Below are 19,833 nucleotides of genomic sequence, written 5' to 3' on the forward strand. Positions count from 1 at the left end.
TGGTTCTGCACTCAGGATTTACTCCTGCGGTGCTTAGAGGATGATGGGATGTCAGGGATCAAGCCCCAGTCGATAGTGTGCAAGGCCAGTGCCCTAGCTCTCCAGTCCCATAACTCAGTAGCTTTGGAAAGAAAACATTTTTGAGCAGAAAAACAATTTGCAAGCTGAAGAGTTTATTTTCAAATTGGAAAAAAATTAAACAAAAGATGTAATTTATAATGAGAAAAGAGTATATGGTACGATCAATATAATTACTGCAAAATAAGAAAATGGAAAGCAAAAACATGTGGATTTGGACATGTAGAGTTAAGTTGACTAAATTTTATCCAATAATGTGAAATTAGTAAAGCAGTTAGATTAAAATTTTCTTAGCTGTCATCAAAAAATATTTGATTGTATTAAATAATAAAAATTGCTAATAAGTTAGACTTTTGTTAGATAATTAAATTATATATAAATTAATAAAAATAAAAGTCAGTACTAAATGTGCAAATATAACTGTAGCTCTGCTGCACATCAAGTGTTTTAATATTTTTTAAAGTGTTTTAATAATTTTTTAATTAAAAAATTTTATTTTCTTTTCATCTAGTAGTTTTTCTCACAGGGCAATTTAGACAATGTTTAATTGTTTCATGGAAATTTTAGCTTATGTATTTCCCTTTAATTTCTTAAACAGTAAAATGTGTTTATTTTATAAACTGACATTTGAAGTACAAATTTGAAACAAATGAACTCAAAAATTCATCACCTTCATAAGTTTGGTCTTCATATTTTAATTGTTAACATTTTTCTACAAGCTGTACATACTTTGGGAAGATATTTTTGTAGTTTTGTTGTCACTCAATCATCTATATTTGGTGGTTTTGTTTTAAATTTCAAAAATAAGACTTTATGGCTAATATGTACATTTTCTTATTCAGTGACAATGAAAGATCTATATGAACTATATTAGTCATATCATATCTTTAATTAGTACATAAACAATAGGATGTCCATAGGCCAATTTTCTAAATAAATTTAAATCTAACTTAAACCATATTTTTCAAAATATTTTTCGTAATAGTTTGCAATTCTTGGGCTGGAGTGATAGCACAGTGTTAGAGCATTTGCCTTGCACATAGTCGACCTGAGTTTGGCTTCTCCATCCCTCTCAGAGAGCCCGGCAAGCTACCTATGGTGTATTCAATATGCAAAAAACAATAACAACATATCTCACAATGGAGATGTTACTGGTGCCCGCTCGAGCAAATCAATGAGCAACAGGATGACAGTGACAGTGACAGTTTACAATTCTTATGTTTCTCCACTGAACATACAATTCTGGGGCTGATTGTACAGCAGGTAAGATACTTGTCTTACACAAAGCTGAACCGGATTTTGATCCAGCACCCCAGATGGACTCCTGATCTCTGCCAGATGTGGCCCAACCCCCCTCTAAAGAAAAAGACATGATGAATGAAGAAAAAATAAGTGTGTTAAATAGGCTATGGTATTAATAATACTAAAAACAAATAGTTGTGATAGACTTCATAATAATGCTGTCAAAATAGTCTATTGGATATTATTCTTGAGGCCAGGCTTTTTTCTGTCTTCCAAATTTCTTCTGCAACATTTGCCAGTTTTAAATAAAGTTCTCAGCAATTCTTATGTAGGGGCTTCCTGCATTGGATAAAACAGCACATGTCTAACAAATGTAAAGGTTTTTTTTCAGTACATCAATGCATCGATCTTTTCCCAACCATCTGTTATCCAGCAGCCCAGCTCTTATTCCCAGCAAGCTTTCCACATGTGTGCAACTGACTGCCATTTCCACTGAGGGTAACAGAGCCATAAAACCCTTTCAGCTCTCACATTTTGAAATAAATAATCTCTCAACGAGACTTTCAAAGGCATCATTATTAGCAGACTGTACATAACAATTTTCTAAGCCGTATATAAATGTATGTTGCTCTAGAAACTTAATTTGTTCATCCAAATGGCATCAGAGGTCCTCCCGAGGTGATGATAATGGAGCTGAAAGTGTTTCTTGAACTGTATTTCTGTCGTTAAGTATGTTGTTCTGTGGTCATGATGTCAACATCTTTTTCATCCCTAAGAAGAAGAAATGCTAGAGGGTCCAATGGCTGAGAAAGAGAGACTTGATACTACTCTTCCTGGGAAAGAGTGGGGGGCTGCTAAGGCCTCAGACCACCCCAGAGGCCTCAGTGAGGGCCACGTGGCCCCAGTAGTTCCCGAAGAGTGTGGTTCAGCAGGGGCCCTGCAGGAGAAAAGTGTAAAAGAGGTCGCGGACGTGTCTCCAGAAGTAAAAACCCCTTCCTCTGCCAGGGAAGGTGTGTTTTTCTAAGGGCTTGCATGTACGTGGTTGCAAATGATTTCTCCGGCAGCTTACCAACCTTATGGCTACCCAATGCTGTTCCATCGCTCCGTCTTCTCATGACCCCAAGACCACTGTTTAAGTGTTAGTGAGCAGAGTGTGGCTTGCGCAGGTGCCGTGTGGCAGCTTGGTGTTCGGCTGCTGCAGCTGATTTGATTTATACCTTGATTTATTTTGCCATGATACAATACGCTTTGCAGCAAGGCTGTTGATGCTTTGTGCGCTTTTTTTTTCTGTCACCCGCCTTCCCCCAACCCCATCTCAAATGTTTGCCAGTCACATTGCTAATACATGTGTATATATTTATATATTTTCTTTTTTCTTTTGGAGACAGTAATTTATATGCTTTTCTTTTAAATTGTGGAGTTGGACTTTGGCACGCAGACGCCTCAATGGTTGAATTGTTTTTGTTTGCAACTGTGATGTGCTTTACTGTGTAAGCTTCAGTGAAGACTGATTTGGTTTCCTTAAAAGCTTCCGCTTTTGCTTCTCATATCATTTCTTCCCCATGGCAACCAACCCGTATCATCACCCTTCTATCTCTGGAGTTTTCATTCATATAACTCTTATTAGAAGTTCACAAAGTATTTCTTTTCTGTAGTTACAACAGGACACACAAGTATTTAAGATAATAATGATCCATACATTTGCTCTTTGGGAGAGGATTGAATTTTTCTATTTCTATGAATCTTTTTCCCAGAAAATTACATTTTACCCTAATGACCACAGTAAAATACAACTGATATTGAACAACAAGCAGGACTCTGAAGTCTTTGAATTGGTGGAACAGAAATTTTTGTAAAATTCTTTAATTTCTTTGGAAATCTCTAAAGCATAAATTTGTTAATAGTTTCCCAGGTACTCATGTTCTGGTAGAGGAGTAATAATGAAGGAAGAAAAGACACTTTAATAACAGACGCTTTTTAAACTTTTGTTGTTCACATGAATGTTAATATGAGTAGCAATAGTTTAACTTTAGATTTTATTACATCTAGTCTAAGTAAATTCTAGTGGCTAAGATTTTGAATAATATAAAAAATGACTTGTCATTTCCTAGGTTGCATCATAGAAAGTCAATAGCAAATGTATTAATATTTCTCAGTCTGAGATGACTTTGAGAATTTTGTGCCTGAAATTTTTCAGTGCCATCAAAATTGATTCTAACATTTGTTAACTGAGCTACTAACAATGACTCTTAGGTGCTTAGTCTTCTGTTCATAGTCTGACAATTCACTTTTAAAGTAGAGAGCAAAGAGAAAGTTCAGTGGAATTATTTTCTAAATTTTGTCCTATATACATAAATATGTATATATATATGAACTTATACATATACTTTGCTAGCCTCACAATACTTCCTTATTTGATATTTTTGAATTTAAAATTGTTATCAATATAAGTAACATGAAAATTTCTCTCACAGACTGTTTAGGAGAGAACAAAACCAACAATAGCATATTTAAAATATACTCATTACAATTGCTGTACACATTAACTCACAGTAGTTCATTTTAGTAGTAGCACAAATACAGATAAGTCCTGATATTTTCATCTGATTTTTCAATGGAGAGCATGCTTGCATGTTCCATCATTTTTCTTCTTTCCTCCCACCCTCCATTCATTTGTCATTCAAAATTTGATGCTAACTGCCTGAAAGCACTTGCCTATTATTTATTTAAAATCAACCCAATTACTTTAGGTTTACTTACAGCCTCGAAGATGGAGTTCCTTGATACACAGGAATTGACTCCCTCTGCAGCTGAGCCCTTAGGCAAGAAGGAACAGGAGTCTGAGAAAGAGAAGAAGCCTGGTGAAGACCTTAAAAATGCTGCCTTAGTTTCTCAGCCTGAGACAACTAACATTTCCCCTGATACAATGGACACACAAGACACAGAAGAAGAGAAAACACTCCCCCCTCCCTTTGGGCACGCTTTGGATGTCAGTCTTGAAGACGTGAAAGGGAAGACAGAACCAAGCCCAGTGGTACCTGGTATTGGTCTCTCTGCTGAGCCTCTGACTCCAAAAGAACAAAAGGACTGGTTCATTGAAATGCCAACGGAAGCGAAAAAGGATGAATGGGGTCTAGCTGCTCCAGTATCTCCCGGTCCCCTGACACCCATGAAGGAAAAAGATGTACTTGAGAATATCCCCAAATGGGAAGGGAAACAATTTGATTCTCCCATGCCAAGTCCCTTTCAGGGTGGAAGCTTCACTCTTCCTTTAGGGGTCATAAAGAATGAAATAGTTGCAGGATCATCACCCTTTGCCTCTGCCCTGTTACAGCTAGAAGACAAAAAGTTTCAGGACGAAACCAGTGGCCTACCAGCTGCCAAAGATAGTGCAACAACGGAAGCTCCTCATGAGGAGGAACCTGACAGAATGGCAGAAGCACCAGTCTCTCAGGCCATGACCCCGTCCAAAGAGGATCACATTCCAGCTGCAGAGAAAGAATTAGAAGAGAAGGAGGCCCTCGTGCAAGAGAGTGTTTGTACAAATGAAACCACCACTCTCAGTGATCAGGAACTCGAACATAGGCAGAAGGAGCCTCAGTTCAACCAGGAAGAAACCATTTCTGACAAAGAAACCAGGCCTGAAGAAAGGGCAGATGAAAAAACGGGGCCAGTTCAGAGCTTCGTAGAGCATGCTTTTTCAGGAGAACAGAAAACCCAGGATTCATTCCCTGGAAGCCTGGACAAAGGCATGATAGAACCAGTCAAACTGAGTGAAAAGAGCGCAATCCAGGACCTCTTTGAAGAAAATATTGCTGAGCAAGATAATAACGTTGAAGGAATTGAGGCTGCAGCATCAGCTGAGCTTCAGATGCCACTTTATGAAGACAAGTCGGGGATGTCGAAGTACTTTGAGACATCTGCTTTGAAAGAAGAAGTCACAAAGAGCCTCCAGTCAGCCAGTGATTACTATGAACTGAGTGATACAAGAGAGAGTGCCGAAGAAGAGTCTCTTGATACTCTGTCTCCTATGTATAAAGAGGGTGACAGGAAATTTCAGGCAGGAAAAGAGTCCCAGCCCAGTGTCCCAGCTCAAGACTCTGGTTATAGCACTCTTGCACAGAGTTATCCTTCCGAATTACCTGAAGAACCCAGTTCTCCTCAAGAAAGAATGTTCACTATTGATCCAAAAGTATATGGGGAGAAAAGGGATCTCCACAGTAAGAATAAAGATGATTTGACACTAAGCAGGAGTTTAGGGCTTGGTGGTCGGTCTGCGATAGAACAGAGAAGCATGTCCATCAATTTGCCCATGTCCTGCCTGGACTCCATAGCCCTTGGGTTTAATTTTGGCCGGGGGCATGATCTTTCTCCTCTTGCTTCTGACATTCTAACGAACACAAGTGGGAGTATGGATGAAGGGGATGATTACCTCCCCGCCACAACACCAGCACTGGAGAAAGCGCCTTGCTTCCCAATAGAAAGCAAAGAGGAGGAAGAACAGGTAGAGAAAGAGAAAGCTGCCAGAGAGGAAAATACTCAAGCGGAGGCACCGTGCGAGTCACCGTTCCTAGCCAAAGATTTTTACAAAAACGGTACTGTCATGGCCCCTGACCTGCCTGAAATGCTAGATCTGGCAGGAACAAGGTCCAGGTTAGCATCCGTGAGTGCAGATGCTGAGGTTGCCAGAAGGAAATCAGTCCCATCAGAGACTCTGATTGAGGAGGGTCGTACTGGCTTGCCCCCTGTCACCGATGAAAACCATGGCATGGTAAAAACAGACAGTCAACCTGAAGATATGGGCTACTGTGTGTTCAATAAATACACAGTACCACTCCCATCCCCTGTTCAGGACAGTGAGAATTTATCAGGGGAGGGCGGTTCCTTTTACGAAGGCACTGATGATAAAGCGCGCAGAGATTTGGCTGCAGACCTTTCGTTGATCGAGGTGAAACTGGCAGCTGCTGGAAGAGTTAAAGATGAGTCGAGCGCTGAGAAGGAAACAGCCCCACAGGTCTCTGGTGATAAATCAGGACTGGGTAGGGAGTTGGATCAGGAGAGGAAGGTTAGTGATAAGCTGGATACCGTAGTCGAAAAGAGCGAAGAACAAGCTGATGCAAAAGAACATGCCAAGGAAACAGAAGGAGCCAGTGATAAAGTGGAACCATTTGGTCTCGGAGCAACCTCTGAGGAAGCCTCAGCCAAAGAACTGGCAGGATCAAAGGATGCACCACCACCGCTGGCTGAGAAGGCAGAAAAAGGTCTTAGTTCAGTGCCAGAGGTAGCTGAAGTAGAAACATCCGGCACAGCTGAACCAGATTTTGCCACCAAGAAAGCTGACCAGGGACCACTAGATATTAAAATCAGTGACTTTGGACAGATGGCCTCAGGGCTAAACATAGATGCCGGAAGGGCTGCAGAGGACTTTGTCTCCTCACCTACAGTGTCCCGTGGAGCGGAGGTGTTCTTGGGTCTCGAGCCTGGCCCTCTGAAAGAAGGCACTAAAGTTAGTGAGACAGAAGTCAAGGAGAAGGTGGCCAAGCCAGACTTAGTGCATCAAGAGGCTGTAGACAAAGAAGAGTCCTACGAGTCCAGTGGTGAGCATGAAAGCCTCACCATGGAGTCCTTGAAAGCAGACGAGGGAAAGAAGGAAACATCCCCAGAATCTTCTCTGATTCAGGATGAGATTGCCATCAAGTTGTCTGTGGAAATACCTTGCGCATCTGCAGCTCCAGAGGAGAAAGCTGATGTCCAGATGGAATTCATTGAGCTGCCCAAAGAAGAAAGCAGAGAGACCCCAGATATATCAATTACACCGTCAGAGGTGACGGAAGCCATCACAGCTCAAGCAGTCGAGGCCCCAGGGGAGGAGGAAGAAATAGAAGCCCGGGGAGAGTATGATAAGCTGCTCTTCCGCTCCGACACCCTTCAGATCGCTGACCTGGGCGTCCCAGGTGTCAGGGAGGAATTTGTGGAGACCTGCCCAGGGGAACACAAGGGAGTGATTGAGTCCGTTGTGACCATCGAAGATGATTTCATCACCGTCGTTCAAACCACAACCGACGAAGGGGAGTCGGGCGCTCACAGTGTGCGTTTCGCAGCCCTCGAGCATCCGGAAATGGACAGGAGACCGTCCCCTCATGCTGAAGAGGCAGCAGAAGCCCAGGCAGAACCCAGAGATGGCTCCCCAGAGGCGCCAGCGTCCCCAGTGAGAGGCGAGCTTGACTATAGGACGGACACCTATGATGATTACAAAGACGAGACCACCATAGACGACTCCATCCTGGATGCTGACAGTCTCTGGGTGGACACGCAAGGTGTGCATTTTTTTTTTAACTTTTTTTTTCTCCCAAATAAAGTCCAGTAGCCTCTTGGATTTTTTTTTTTTCATTTTTAAAGATGTTAACCTATCCCCTTATTTTTTTTTTTGGCCTTTTATGAAATCTCTGAGGGGCTTTGTACATTGGTTACTAATGTTTTCGTTGTTGTTGTCATGGTTTGCTTTGATTCACAGATGATGATAGAAGCATCATGACAGAACAGTTAGACACTATTCCTAAAGAGGAGAAAGCTGAAAAGGAAGCTCGGAGACCATCTCTGGAGAAACATAGAAAAGAAAAGCCTTTTAAAACCGGGAGAGGCAGAATTTCCACTCCTGAAAGAAAAATAGCTAAAAAGGAACCTAGCACAGTCTCCAGAGATGAAGTGAGAAGGAAAAAAGGTTCATTTAACAATCACTTCTTTTTTGAAAAAATAAATGTGTTTGCAGTAATTCGTTATTACTCTTTGTATAAAAGAAGCTTACCTAACAGTAGTAACTAATTATTTGTAAAATTTCGTTCGGTTTTGCTCCAAGTGTTCGATTCTTTTCCTGATGGTATGCTTTTTTTGTGTTTTCTTATTCATAGCAGTTTATAAGAAGGCTGAACTTGCTAAAAAAACAGAAGTTCAGGCCCACTCTCCCTCCAGGAAATTCATTTTAAAACCTGCTATCAAATATACTAGACCAACTCATCTCTCCTGTGTTAAGCGGAAAACGACAGGTGACTGTTCAATTCTGCAATGTGGCTGGCAAACATAGACATGTATTTTTTTTAATCTCATTTATATAGCAGCTTCTTCATTTTGTTTTTCTTCCCCAAAATTCAACAGTCATAAACAATTTCACTATTGTCATGTATCATTATTCTTTTTCTCCCCCCCCCCCTTCCTACAGAAGAGGTCATGACCATCTGTTTCTTTGTCATACTCAGATTTAACAGTGATTGTATCTTGGCATTATTCTCTAGTGTCACATTCTGGGGATTCCTATTTTCATTCAGTGTGTTTGGTTAGACGATGGCGATGAATATAACCGTGGTATGCATTTTCATTATTTTGCTTATTTATCTTCCTCATGCTTAAAAAATCATACGTACTTGTCTTATTTTCTATATTGTTACTGCCAAATCTGTTACTGATGTTGAATTTACTGAAATGCACCGAGAATATACAGTGCTTTTGAGTTTAAAAATAAAAAGCAAATCTGGGCTAAAATTGTGGTTGCAAAATTACTTTGAATGAAAGGGAGGGGGAATGTAACCTCATCCCATTTTGTTCCTCACACCAAAATTCATAACAATTCTTTCATTCTACTGAGTTGTATCTTTTTCCTATTTCATCTTTTTTTTAATGCATTGGCTACAAACTGCTACAATAATCTATAGAATAAAATCAAGTTAGTTGGTGGTCTTATGATAGCCATGAAAAAAAAGTACCTTGTATTTGTTTTCTTCATATATGAATCATTCTGTGTGCTTTCCTTTAAGAACTAATATCTGTCGTAGGATTTGAAAATGAAAGAAATATAATTTAAAATTATAAAGAAAATGTAAATGATAAAGGTTGGAGGGTAAAGAATTTCTCTAAGTATTAGGAAATGAATATGTCTCTAAATTTTATATCACATCATACTCAAATAATTTTTATTAAACCTGAATATTTTTTGTTCAAAATGTTTATATTTTTAGATAAGTGCTTAGTCATGCAGATCTTTTAGTTTTGACATAAAAGTTATATATTTTACCTGAATGTGAAAGATTGTATAAGGACTGTGGATTGTCAGAAGAAATTTTAGAAGACTGGTGAAGTGTCTATATGTTATTGCTGTTCAGTACTTATATTGATAGTAATTGTTTTTAATTCACTTGTTAAAGGAAATTAAAGATTTTTGGAGTAATTAGGATTTTCCTATCTATCCAAAATACATTTAACAAAAAACATATACCAAATATGAGTGTGTTGTCTTAAACCAAACTAAGTCACAGAAATTTATGATATAGAAATAGCAGGTAGACATAATTTGCAGGTTAAAAAAAAAAACAGTTCCAGAATCTGTGAATAATCTTACTAGCCAGTTCTAAATAGCATACAGCATATTGTAGAACGTTTTTATTTTTGTGATAGAGCTGCATATGGCATAGAAAATCTTTTTGAAACTTGTTCAGGGTGCTTATAAGGATAGTGATTTCACCCCCACTCCCTGAGGTTTTCTCTTTTGTAATAGCAAATTAAGGAACAAATAAGTACACAACCTCCTACCTTTCATTTTCCAAGCACCATTTTTAAATGGAGATAGTTGGATTGTTTCTATTCATGAGAGACATTTAATTCATGTGAGGTAAGTCATCAACAGAAAAAATGCTCAAGTTAATGAAATTAAAAAATTGAAAGCATTAGTCTAAGACAGCAGCAAGAAAAACAACAGTAACAGATGTGGTAATAATTTCATACAGGAAGTGCATGTGTAGACCATATTTGATATTACTGAACTTAAAATTCTTGTCATGTCTTCTCTCTTTGACAAGTTATTTTTCTTTTGTCTTTTCTCATGTGATACTGTTCACATCAAATAAGTGTGTTGTTCTGTTGTGAAGTGAAGAGGTGTAGAAGGAAAGGGGTTGGCTGCTTGTAATAATCTCAAAACTAAAATACAGAAATAAGTTGGTATGTCAATGACTATCAAAAGAGGGTATTAGCATCTTCATGCACACTCACTTATATCATGTCAACTCGAAAAACTAATCAGCCCCTCTTCCTTATATTTTTCGGTATTTAGATTGCTATTCTGTGACTCCATTCTAACGGATCTATCATGTAATAGTAATGTCAAGACACCTTGGTAATCAATTGGAAATCATGTGTTTCTCTTACCTGTGCTTTGGTAAATGCTGAGTTACTTCACATAGCACAAACTATACTGAGAGCTACATGCTATAAAGTTTCTTCAGTTACCAAATCTAAATCTTAAGATGAGAAAAATATTGCATTAGTCTAATGAGATAACTAGAAATCCCAAAAGTATTCAAATGTATTTATGTGATGTTTGGCCACTAAGTTTGCTGTTGTTTTTCTGTTTCACAGCAGCTGGTGGTGAATCAACTCAGGCTCCCAGTGTATTTAAACAGGCAAAGGACAAAGTTTCTGTGAGTAAAATGATGTCTTTTCTTGCCTTCATTTAAAGTTATTATAGCTATTAATAGTAATGCATTAATAACTGTAGGTAGACTTAAGACTGTAGTTGTTTGCTCTAAATTTTTATTTAAATTGTCTTCTCACACAGAATGGTTTTCAATGGCAAATTGGGCATGAAAATGTTTCTGGAGTGACTTGTGATCATGCATGATCAGAGTAGAACTGGGATTTAGGCTATTATTTCCTTACTCCGGGCTACTTTATTAGTAATATAGAAATATACAAAACCAACAGTTTAATCTGGCAAAAAAATGAGGAAGCTAAATATATTGCTTTTCAGAGGATCAAAGCAAACCATTATAATCAACACTGGACTATTTCATAATAAATGTCATGGGTTTTGTTATAAAATAAAGATGTGTGAAAATTAAACAATGTAAATGAGCAAATATAAGTGAAAATGAAATATAATTCCATTATTTAAAGACAATTATACTTAAGCATTTTGATATGGACTATTTTTCCACATATTTGTATGTTTAAAAACAAAAAAGAAGCTAATTTTTTATAACATATTCAAAAGATTTCCGTGTCATTAGACATTCTCGTGCATCATTTCAATGTCTGTCTAACATTGCATTTTATTTGAAAGTGTTAAACTTAATTCATTCCTTAGTATTTGACATTTGAAGTTTTAATTGCTTTAGTCATTTTTAACAATATCACTGTAGAAATATTTTTTGGCTAAATCTATTAATGAATTTGCATACATTTCTTTAGGATGGGAGTGCAATTGCTGCTGTTTCAAAAAGAATCCATGATAAAGTTTTTTTGAAAAAAAAAAGCCAAAAATGCCCTCCAGAAATATGGTCTACTCACTTATATGCCTTCCAGCTCTGGATAAGAGTGCTAACCTACAGTGAGAGTATAGTGGAAAGGGTATTGCCTCGATTGTGACCAACTCAGGTTTGATTCCTGGCACCACATATAATTCCCTGAAGCCAGCCAGGAGCAAGCTCTGAGCACCACCAGATGTGACTTTCCGTCAGAAAATGAATGCTTGTGTTCATTTTAATCATTTATCATTTTTTATATTTTCTTATTCATGGGAATAAAATATCTGTTGTTTAACTTTTGTTGTATAGATATTTAATTCCATATAAATATTTCATTGTTATTCTTTTGTGACATTATTAACCATGCTTTTAAACTTTAAAAAACAAAACAAGCTAACATTAGTATTTTTTACTTTTTTCTGATTGAAAGAAGTAAGAACTAAAAGACCACTCATGAAATTACTTTTTTAAAGAAATATTTTGAATAAAATATTTAATAGCTCACCACAGTTTCTGGTCTTAGTAGTTATATATAACATCTGAATCATAATAATTTGTTTAGTCTTCAAAAAACTAATGTAATTTTAGAATGTAATTTTTAATTTATTGGTTAAAAAATCAATCCTTTAATAATTTATTTCTAAAGGAGCCAAATATTTTATGTGATTTTGAAAATAAAGGATATTGTGTTGATAATTTTTATATACAATATAAATGTTTCCTATATATTCCAAATAATATATATATTCCAAACAAAAGGGTTATTTGGTTGCTGTGGTAAATATTAAGCTTTATTTTAAGCACACTGTGATTTCATGCCTTGTATCTCTTTACTTTCTGTTTCTGACAGAATTACTGAGTTGTGGAGGTGATGAGCAGAGCTATGAAACAGACTAGGTCCCTGTCTGGAACATTTATTTTCTCTGTTATGTTTTTCTTAAGAAGAGTAAAAAATTCTATGTACTGTGTTAGTTGTGAAAATTAAATACTCTAATGTGTAAAACAGTATATGCCCAAACATAAGATTCATACATTTCACAGTTATTGCTATTACTGTAACAACTGCCGTTATTATTATTTCTAGTATTTGAAAGATTCAAGTTTTTAGGTACAGACTGAAGAAGTCTGAGGATTTCTGCCTATAGTGAAAGACTTTGAGTACACATTGTTTGAAAAGTCCCTAAGGACTTGTGTCTTCAAGAAAAAAAGTCCCTTGGTCTTCAAGAAAAAATAAATATTATCTTGATACTGACACTTAAGGCAGAAATTTTGTGTTTGTTCTAACATAGGCTTTTTCCTTTTTTCTTGAAAATAATGCTCATCTTATCATTTGAATGAGAGATTAGGCTGCCAATTCATTCTAATTTTTTCTTATTTTACATCATCTTCTTTTCCTTCCATGTAACCTCATTCTCTTCCTGTACACTTTCTAAAATCCAGAAGATTAATTTTTATTTATCTCATAGTACCTCCATAATAACACTTTTAGTTTTTTAATTGATCTTTATTGTGACCCTGTCCTATAATTCTTCATTTCACTCTGTCTTATTGCTTGGTGATTTTTATTTCCTTTTGTTTAGTTTTTGCATGGGACTAGTCTTTCATAAATGGAAGCAATAAAATTAATTTATTTTTCTTTCCTAGATATCACTCTTATGAAATTCTCTATTTTGTGGGTTGCATCAATCCATGACAAGAATGACTTTGTCAACCCAGTTCCATTTCCCACTCAAGATGCTGGGTCTGGGAAATAAAAAGTTCCTTTTGAAGTGGCTATGGATATTAAAACAGACTGGAGACTTAGTATACCGTGGGTAGGGAACTTTTATACTGTCAGCCCAGGTTTGATCCCCAGCTCCACATTTGGTCCTCTGAACACTATTAAGAGTAGTTCCTGAGCATAGAGCCAGAAATAATCCCTGAGTTCTGTCGGATATGGCTCAACTAAAACAAAACAATCTCAATTTCAGCTGTTTTTTCCCTTAACATATAAGTTATACTAATTGCTTAAAAACAGAATTCCATGACTTTGTCGTATTTGTCTGTATTTTAAGATTTTTCAAAGCCATTTATGTAATTCCTCTACAACAATCTCTCCAGTTATGGTCAGCATCTTACTAAAGCTTGTAACTTATGGGCAATATCTTTCGTGCTGACCTTTATTTTAGAATAGATAATACATCGTACAAACTGCATTCTATGCATTAAAAAGTGCTATAAATTCTGTGGTATAACATTTTTCCCCAGTAAGAAACTTACTTATAAAATAAACTCTAAATTCTAATTTTTTTCATTAAATTAATGTAACCAGTTCTTTAAAAAGACTTCTTTGTTTTGGTTTGGGGGCCATGCCAGGAGGAGCTCAGGGTCCTGGCTTTGCACCCCAGGATCACTTCTGCTGGTGCTTGGTGGACCCTGTGGAGTGGCTAGGGTCAAACCCAGGCTAGCAGCATCCAAGAACCCTACCCATTGCCCTGTTTCTCCATTCTCAATACAATCTGAAAATGATCTTTTCTTGCTATTAAGCGATACTATTCCTTGTTCTACAGCCCTTGAAATATGATTTATAGTGATTATTTATGTGCCTTAAGGGATACATTTATTTTCCTCAAAAAATCCCAATTATTATTTGTAATAATATATAGTATAATATGTAACAGTATGGGGCTGGAGCGATAGCACAGCAGTCGGGCGTTCACCTTTCACGAGGCCAACCCAAGTTCGATTCCTCCGCCCCTCTCAGAGAGCCCGGCAAGCTACCAAGAGTATCGAGCCTGTGCAGCAGAGCCTGGCAAGCTACCCCTGTGTATTGGATATGCCAAAAACAGTAACAATAAGTCTCTCAATGAGAGACGTTACTGGTGCCCGCTCAAACAAATTGATGAGCAACAGGATGACAGTGATACAGTGATGTAACAATATGATAATATTATAAACCTATATATTATTCAGAGACCTCTTATTTAAAACCTATATACGTAAAAAAGACGTTATTCTATGGCCAGAGTGTGGCTTCGCATGTGGGAGTTCTGGGTTAGATCCCCAGCACCACATAGCCCCCTAGCACTGCACCAGGACTAATTCCCAAGCACACAGGCTGTTACTCCCCAAAGAGAATGTTCTGCTCTGTATTCTCATGTTACATGTATTCTTAAACTAATGTCAGCTAAAAGAGGTGGTCTGTGGGTAGACATAGAGCATCTTGTTCTTGTGTAGCTGTAACTCTATCATTGATTATATAGTCTTTCATCATGTGTTCTTATTAAAGGTAGACATTTTATTTATTGCATGTTTAGACTTTTTCTTTTAATTTTCCTTTTACTTCATAGTTTGGTTTATTTTGTGTTTTGTTTTGTTTTGTTTTGTTTTTCATGGCTAGAATTCTACCTTGTCAAAGATTCCGGCCTTACAGGGTAGCACAAAGTCCCCAAGATGCAACTCAGCCTGCCCTAGCACGACTAAAAGGGCTGCATTTTCTGACAGTTCTTTAACACAGCCCACCTCAGCGGGCTCCACAGACCGTTTGCCCTATTCAGAATCAGGGAACAAGGTAAGGCAGCAGGTCAACCAAAGGTGCAGAAAGGAATATAAGTGTACTATGAAAATTAAGGCATAAAATTATAAAGTGTATTTAATATATGAAAAGTAAACCTTACAGAAAATAAACATGAATAAAACGTTGTTACAGAGTCTAATCATTTAAAACAATGGAAATGTTTTCACCCTTCTTCATAGTTAATGTTAGAAACATCTTATATATAAGCAATATATGTAATATTACCTATAACATTAAGTTTCATTTGAATAATCTAATAGTAACATTACATATTGTATAATAACCAATTTGTACTTTGCATTAAACACATTAGGATGTAGTACCATCTTTATCCCTCCCAGCTTTGTAATCCTGAAAAATATTACACAAATCACTAAATCGGTTTTCTCAGCTATAAAACTAACATATTTAAAAATGAGTTCAGAAATAAATATAAAAATATAAAATCAAGAGTTCTTGTCATAGTACATGGTGTATATTTGTCATCATTGTTAGGGATAAATACATGCTATTGCCTTATCACCAGTAGCTTCTTAATAGTAATTAGCTTATTACTCTATTTTCAGCCAGATTATTAATTCACTGAAAATTGCTTAAATAAAACTAACTTTGCTTGTATTTGGAATTCAAACTTTACAATTACTAATACTAACTCCGAAGAACTGTATTTTTATGAGACCTCTAGGCAAATATGAATTCTGAGTGTTGTAACAGAAATGCATATATGAAACTCAACAGTACATATTGGAAGAAGTTCATATCTCAGCACAGGACAGAAAAATAACCAGACAATGTAATCATTTTGTATAAGTAAAGATTCACAAGAACCCTTTTGCTTTCACTAATCAGGATGGAATAACCAAGAGTCCAGAAAAGCGCTCTGCTCTACCAAGACCCTCCTCCATTCTTCCTCCTCGCAGAGGTGTATCAGGAGACAGAGAGGAGAATTCCTTCTCTCTCAACAGCTCTATTTCTTCAGCACGGCGGACCACCAGTAGGTTTATTTTGATTTGGCTTCTTTTTCAAATCATTTTGAAGAGTTCCTTAAGTGGAACTTGGGTGAGTTTATCATGTACCTGTAGTTTAAAATTTTCAAGTCAATCATGCACTAGATAGAGCCAGAGAGATAGTACATGAGATGAGGTGCTTGCTTTGCTCTTCCTGATACCAGTTCCTGGGACCACATATATGATTGCTAAGCAATGCCAGAAGTCACTCCTGAACAGAGAACCAGAACACTGGATGTGGCCTCCTGCCCTGTGCCACCAAACACACACACACACACACACACACACACACACATACGTTATATTTTTCCCAAAGCTATCAAAAAAAAAAAATCAGACTATTGATTCAAGCTGCTATTTGAATCAGTATGATTGAAGGAGAAAATTGAATGCATACTACTTTATTATCCATCAAATAAGTCTAAAAATACTTTTTCAGAATATATCACCTCTTTTCTTTCAACTATAGAGTTAAAAGGAAAAGGAAATGAAGTAATTAATAGAGAAAATAGAGTTTAAAAAATTAATATTATTTCAAGTTCTAAAATCCAGCTGGGAAGTCAACATTAAAAAGTTAGGATTCGGTTCATCTTAAGGATGTTCATTCCAATGTGATGGTAAATATAGAATATTTTGTATAATAACTTAAATTTCTCTGATTATCCTTAACAAACTGGTTGACAGTGATGGCAATTTATGTCAATAACCTAAAAACATTACAGTCTTCTTCCACATACATACTTCCTGTTACTAACAAGTCTATTTAGTAAAGCATGGCTATTAATTATTTTCATATACATGTTTATTACAAGATATATATGTCACTTATTGAGCATATATAGAGGAAAAAACTCATTACCACTCAACTTAATTGTACTCTTAACAGTTAGTAATAAAAAAACTAATTAAATATACAGAGAAAACTGACCTTTTAGAGAAGTTAACTTGTCCAGTGTTACACAGATTTTAAGTAGCTGAATTTGGTTTTCAGCCCACTGACAATATCATAATTATCCTTTTAATATCTTCTCTATATTTAGTTAGATGAAATAATACTAGACAGTTGGTCTTTGAAAATCACTTGGATAATAGGGTCTGTCATTAATAAATGATTTTAGTATGGTGGAAATCTCTACCACCTTCACATCTTAGTTGATTTCATCACTTTATAATTGTTTAATAATTGACCTGTTTCCAATGTGATTGTTTTTAAGTGAAATTTAAACAGCCGTGATTGGGGTTGCTAGTGAACATGTTTATTATAGTTAGAACAATAGTTCATAAAGTTATTAACACCCTTTGAAATATGTTCCAAGGACACTCATAAGTCACTAAAAGTCATCTGTATCTTAGCAAAAATAACAGTCAAATGCATTAGGAAAGAAGCTGTTTAAGATTTCTTAATTTTCAAAGAGAAATTTAAACTCCAACTGTTTGGAGATGCAATTGGGCATTAGCTTACCTTCTGGAGTATTAGAACTTGACAATGGCACTAAGTGTTCCTCTTCGGCACACCTTCAACTATGCAGTTATCTGTTGCTATGGAAGCAAAATAGCATTTTCTCCATATATCCACATCTTTGAGCCACTGTGTTCTGTCTTTTAAATTTTATCTGTATATAAATTGCTTTTAGTGTTCTGAACCAGTGCTACTTTGACCAGAATATGCATTCATAATCATGTTGCATTGTATTCTTTGGCAGTGAACATAATTGTGGCTCTGATAATCAAAAGACTAGCATTTATTTGATCTCTACAAAGCAGTAATTAAAAGACATAAGAGCAGTTAGAAATGCAAACAATTTTTCTACTCCTACACACCTATCATCCTTTCACTATACATGGGAAATGTTCCTCCTTTTTGCCATTTTTGAAAAGAGTTTTTAAAAATGTTAAATAGGAAGTTAATTTAACTCAGAAAAAAAAAAGGAATGACATTGTCCTTGAGGAGTTGATAAGATAAATAGTTCAAAGGAGCAGCAAATATAAGACCCTAAATCTGTGATACTACATGCCTCACCCGGTGTAGCACTGGTGACCGTCCATCACTGCAGGGATGACCCTGCCATAGTGTCCCTCTGTGCCACAACCTAAGTCTGTATTCCTCAGCTAAACATCACCTGGGAAGGCTCAACTTCTCAATATCTTTTAAATTGTTTCAATGTCATATATAACCTTTTCAATTCAGGATTTGAAGACGTACAGATTTTTAATTTTGAAAACTAAACAGACATAATGTATTACAATCAAACTGGATCTAACTTATTTTCCATGATAGATATTGGCCTGCATCTCAACCTGAAATGTGAAATTTCTTGTACTTTATGGCTCATTATCCACCCTGGAAATTGGCCCACATCTGAATCTAAGATGTGTACTCTTAGCTGAGATGTGGACTCTTTGGAAGCTGTGTCTCTGTCATTTTCTCTCATTGCATTTCCTCTAAGTGAATTTATTTTTTATATTACTTCACTAAAAAGTAATAATGAAATAATTTCTTGAATGATGAGGTTAAGATGGTAAATACTGTGACCTTTTCTCATTTTCTAGATGTAAACAAACCCATATCTTTTTTTGTTTGAAGCTTAAAGCCATTCTTTAGGAACATAGGAATAAAAAATTAAACTCTACTATTTTTTTTTTGTAAAAACTGATTGTATATTTAGAATCTTACCTCTGTTCAGTTTCCATAAAGTTTTTTAAAAAAGTTTTGTTTTTTTGTTGTTGTTGTAGTTGTTGTTGTTGTTGTTTTTTGATTTTTGGGTCACACCCGTCGATGCGCAGGGGTTACTCCTGGCATATGCACTCAGGAATTACTCCTGGCGGTGCTCCGGGGACTATATGGGATGCTGGGAAGTGAACCTGGGTCAGCCTTGTGTAAGGCTATTGCTTCAGCCCCAGAAGTTTTAATTTTTTTTTTATAAATTCTGAATCCAATCCTTGCCATTAAAAAATAATAATAATAAACTTGGCGAGCTCACCCTCTGGGAGTATTCAGGCCAAGGCTTCTGAAGAGATTTTTCAAGACAAAGTGACTATCTCAAACCTATATCCAGAACTTTGCCCATGAGCAAGTTGAACAGAAAGAGGAAGGTGCAAAAGGACAAGATGGTAGTTGTTAACTCATGTTGGTCTTAAGATGCCATTTTTGTGTAAAATCACAAAATGCACACTAACATCACTTTAGCCTTTCATATACCATTTCATATTGTTAGTTGGAGGATCAGATACTTGATTTGTACGTATGAAAAAAAGCATATTATAATCCGATGGCTTAGGTTAAAAAAGCAAAGGGCACAAGGCACCTTTCACTGGATACATGAAAATTATGTACCGAAAGAGGAAGTAAACATTCTCTGTTTCTTTAGGAGACTGAACCTAGACCCATGGGTAGATACAAGTAATCTGTAAATTACGAATCTTTCAAATGCTCTTTGACACTAACTTTGTGAAAATAGTTAAGCAAAGATGTATTCACTTTTAGTAAAAGTTTTTTGCAGTGATTATTAATTACATTAGATGGCTCTGATTCTTTTCACTTTGATGATTTTAAAACCAGTAAAGTAATTTTATAAAATCTGCGTATTCTGCAGTAACATGTAAAAATCTTGTTTTTCTAATAAAAAACAAAAAGTGAAAAAATTTGTGTGGAAATATGAAG

The 19,833-nt window shown here is 36.3% G+C and overlaps 1 protein-coding gene across 17 annotated transcripts in view; it reads left to right on the forward strand.

The window, feature by feature from the left end:
* The window catches only part of MAP2 (microtubule associated protein 2), a 316,282-nt gene that overhangs the window by 269,116 nt on the left and 27,333 nt on the right, over positions 1–19,833 (forward strand). For 6 of the 17 annotated variants that reach the window (XM_055123372.1, XM_055123371.1, XM_055123373.1 and 3 more), the window contains 5 exons: positions 4,071–7,637; positions 7,835–8,041; positions 8,229–8,363; positions 10,723–10,784; positions 16,015–16,159. In XM_055123372.1, coding sequence (XP_054979347.1) covers positions 4,071–7,637; positions 7,835–8,041; positions 8,229–8,363; positions 10,723–10,784; positions 16,015–16,159 — 4,116 coding nt within the window. Of the gene's footprint in view, positions 1–2,099; positions 2,331–4,070; positions 7,638–7,834; positions 8,042–8,228; positions 8,364–10,722; positions 10,785–14,988; positions 15,160–16,014; positions 16,160–19,833 lie in introns of all 17 variants that reach the window. The other 11 variants (XM_055123375.1, XM_055123387.1, XM_055123374.1 and 8 more) reach the window with 7 other exon arrangements.

Source organism: Sorex araneus, chromosome X, assembly GCF_027595985.1.
Source record: "Sorex araneus isolate mSorAra2 chromosome X, mSorAra2.pri, whole genome shotgun sequence".
Taxonomy (NCBI): domain Eukaryota; kingdom Metazoa; phylum Chordata; class Mammalia; order Eulipotyphla; family Soricidae; genus Sorex; species Sorex araneus.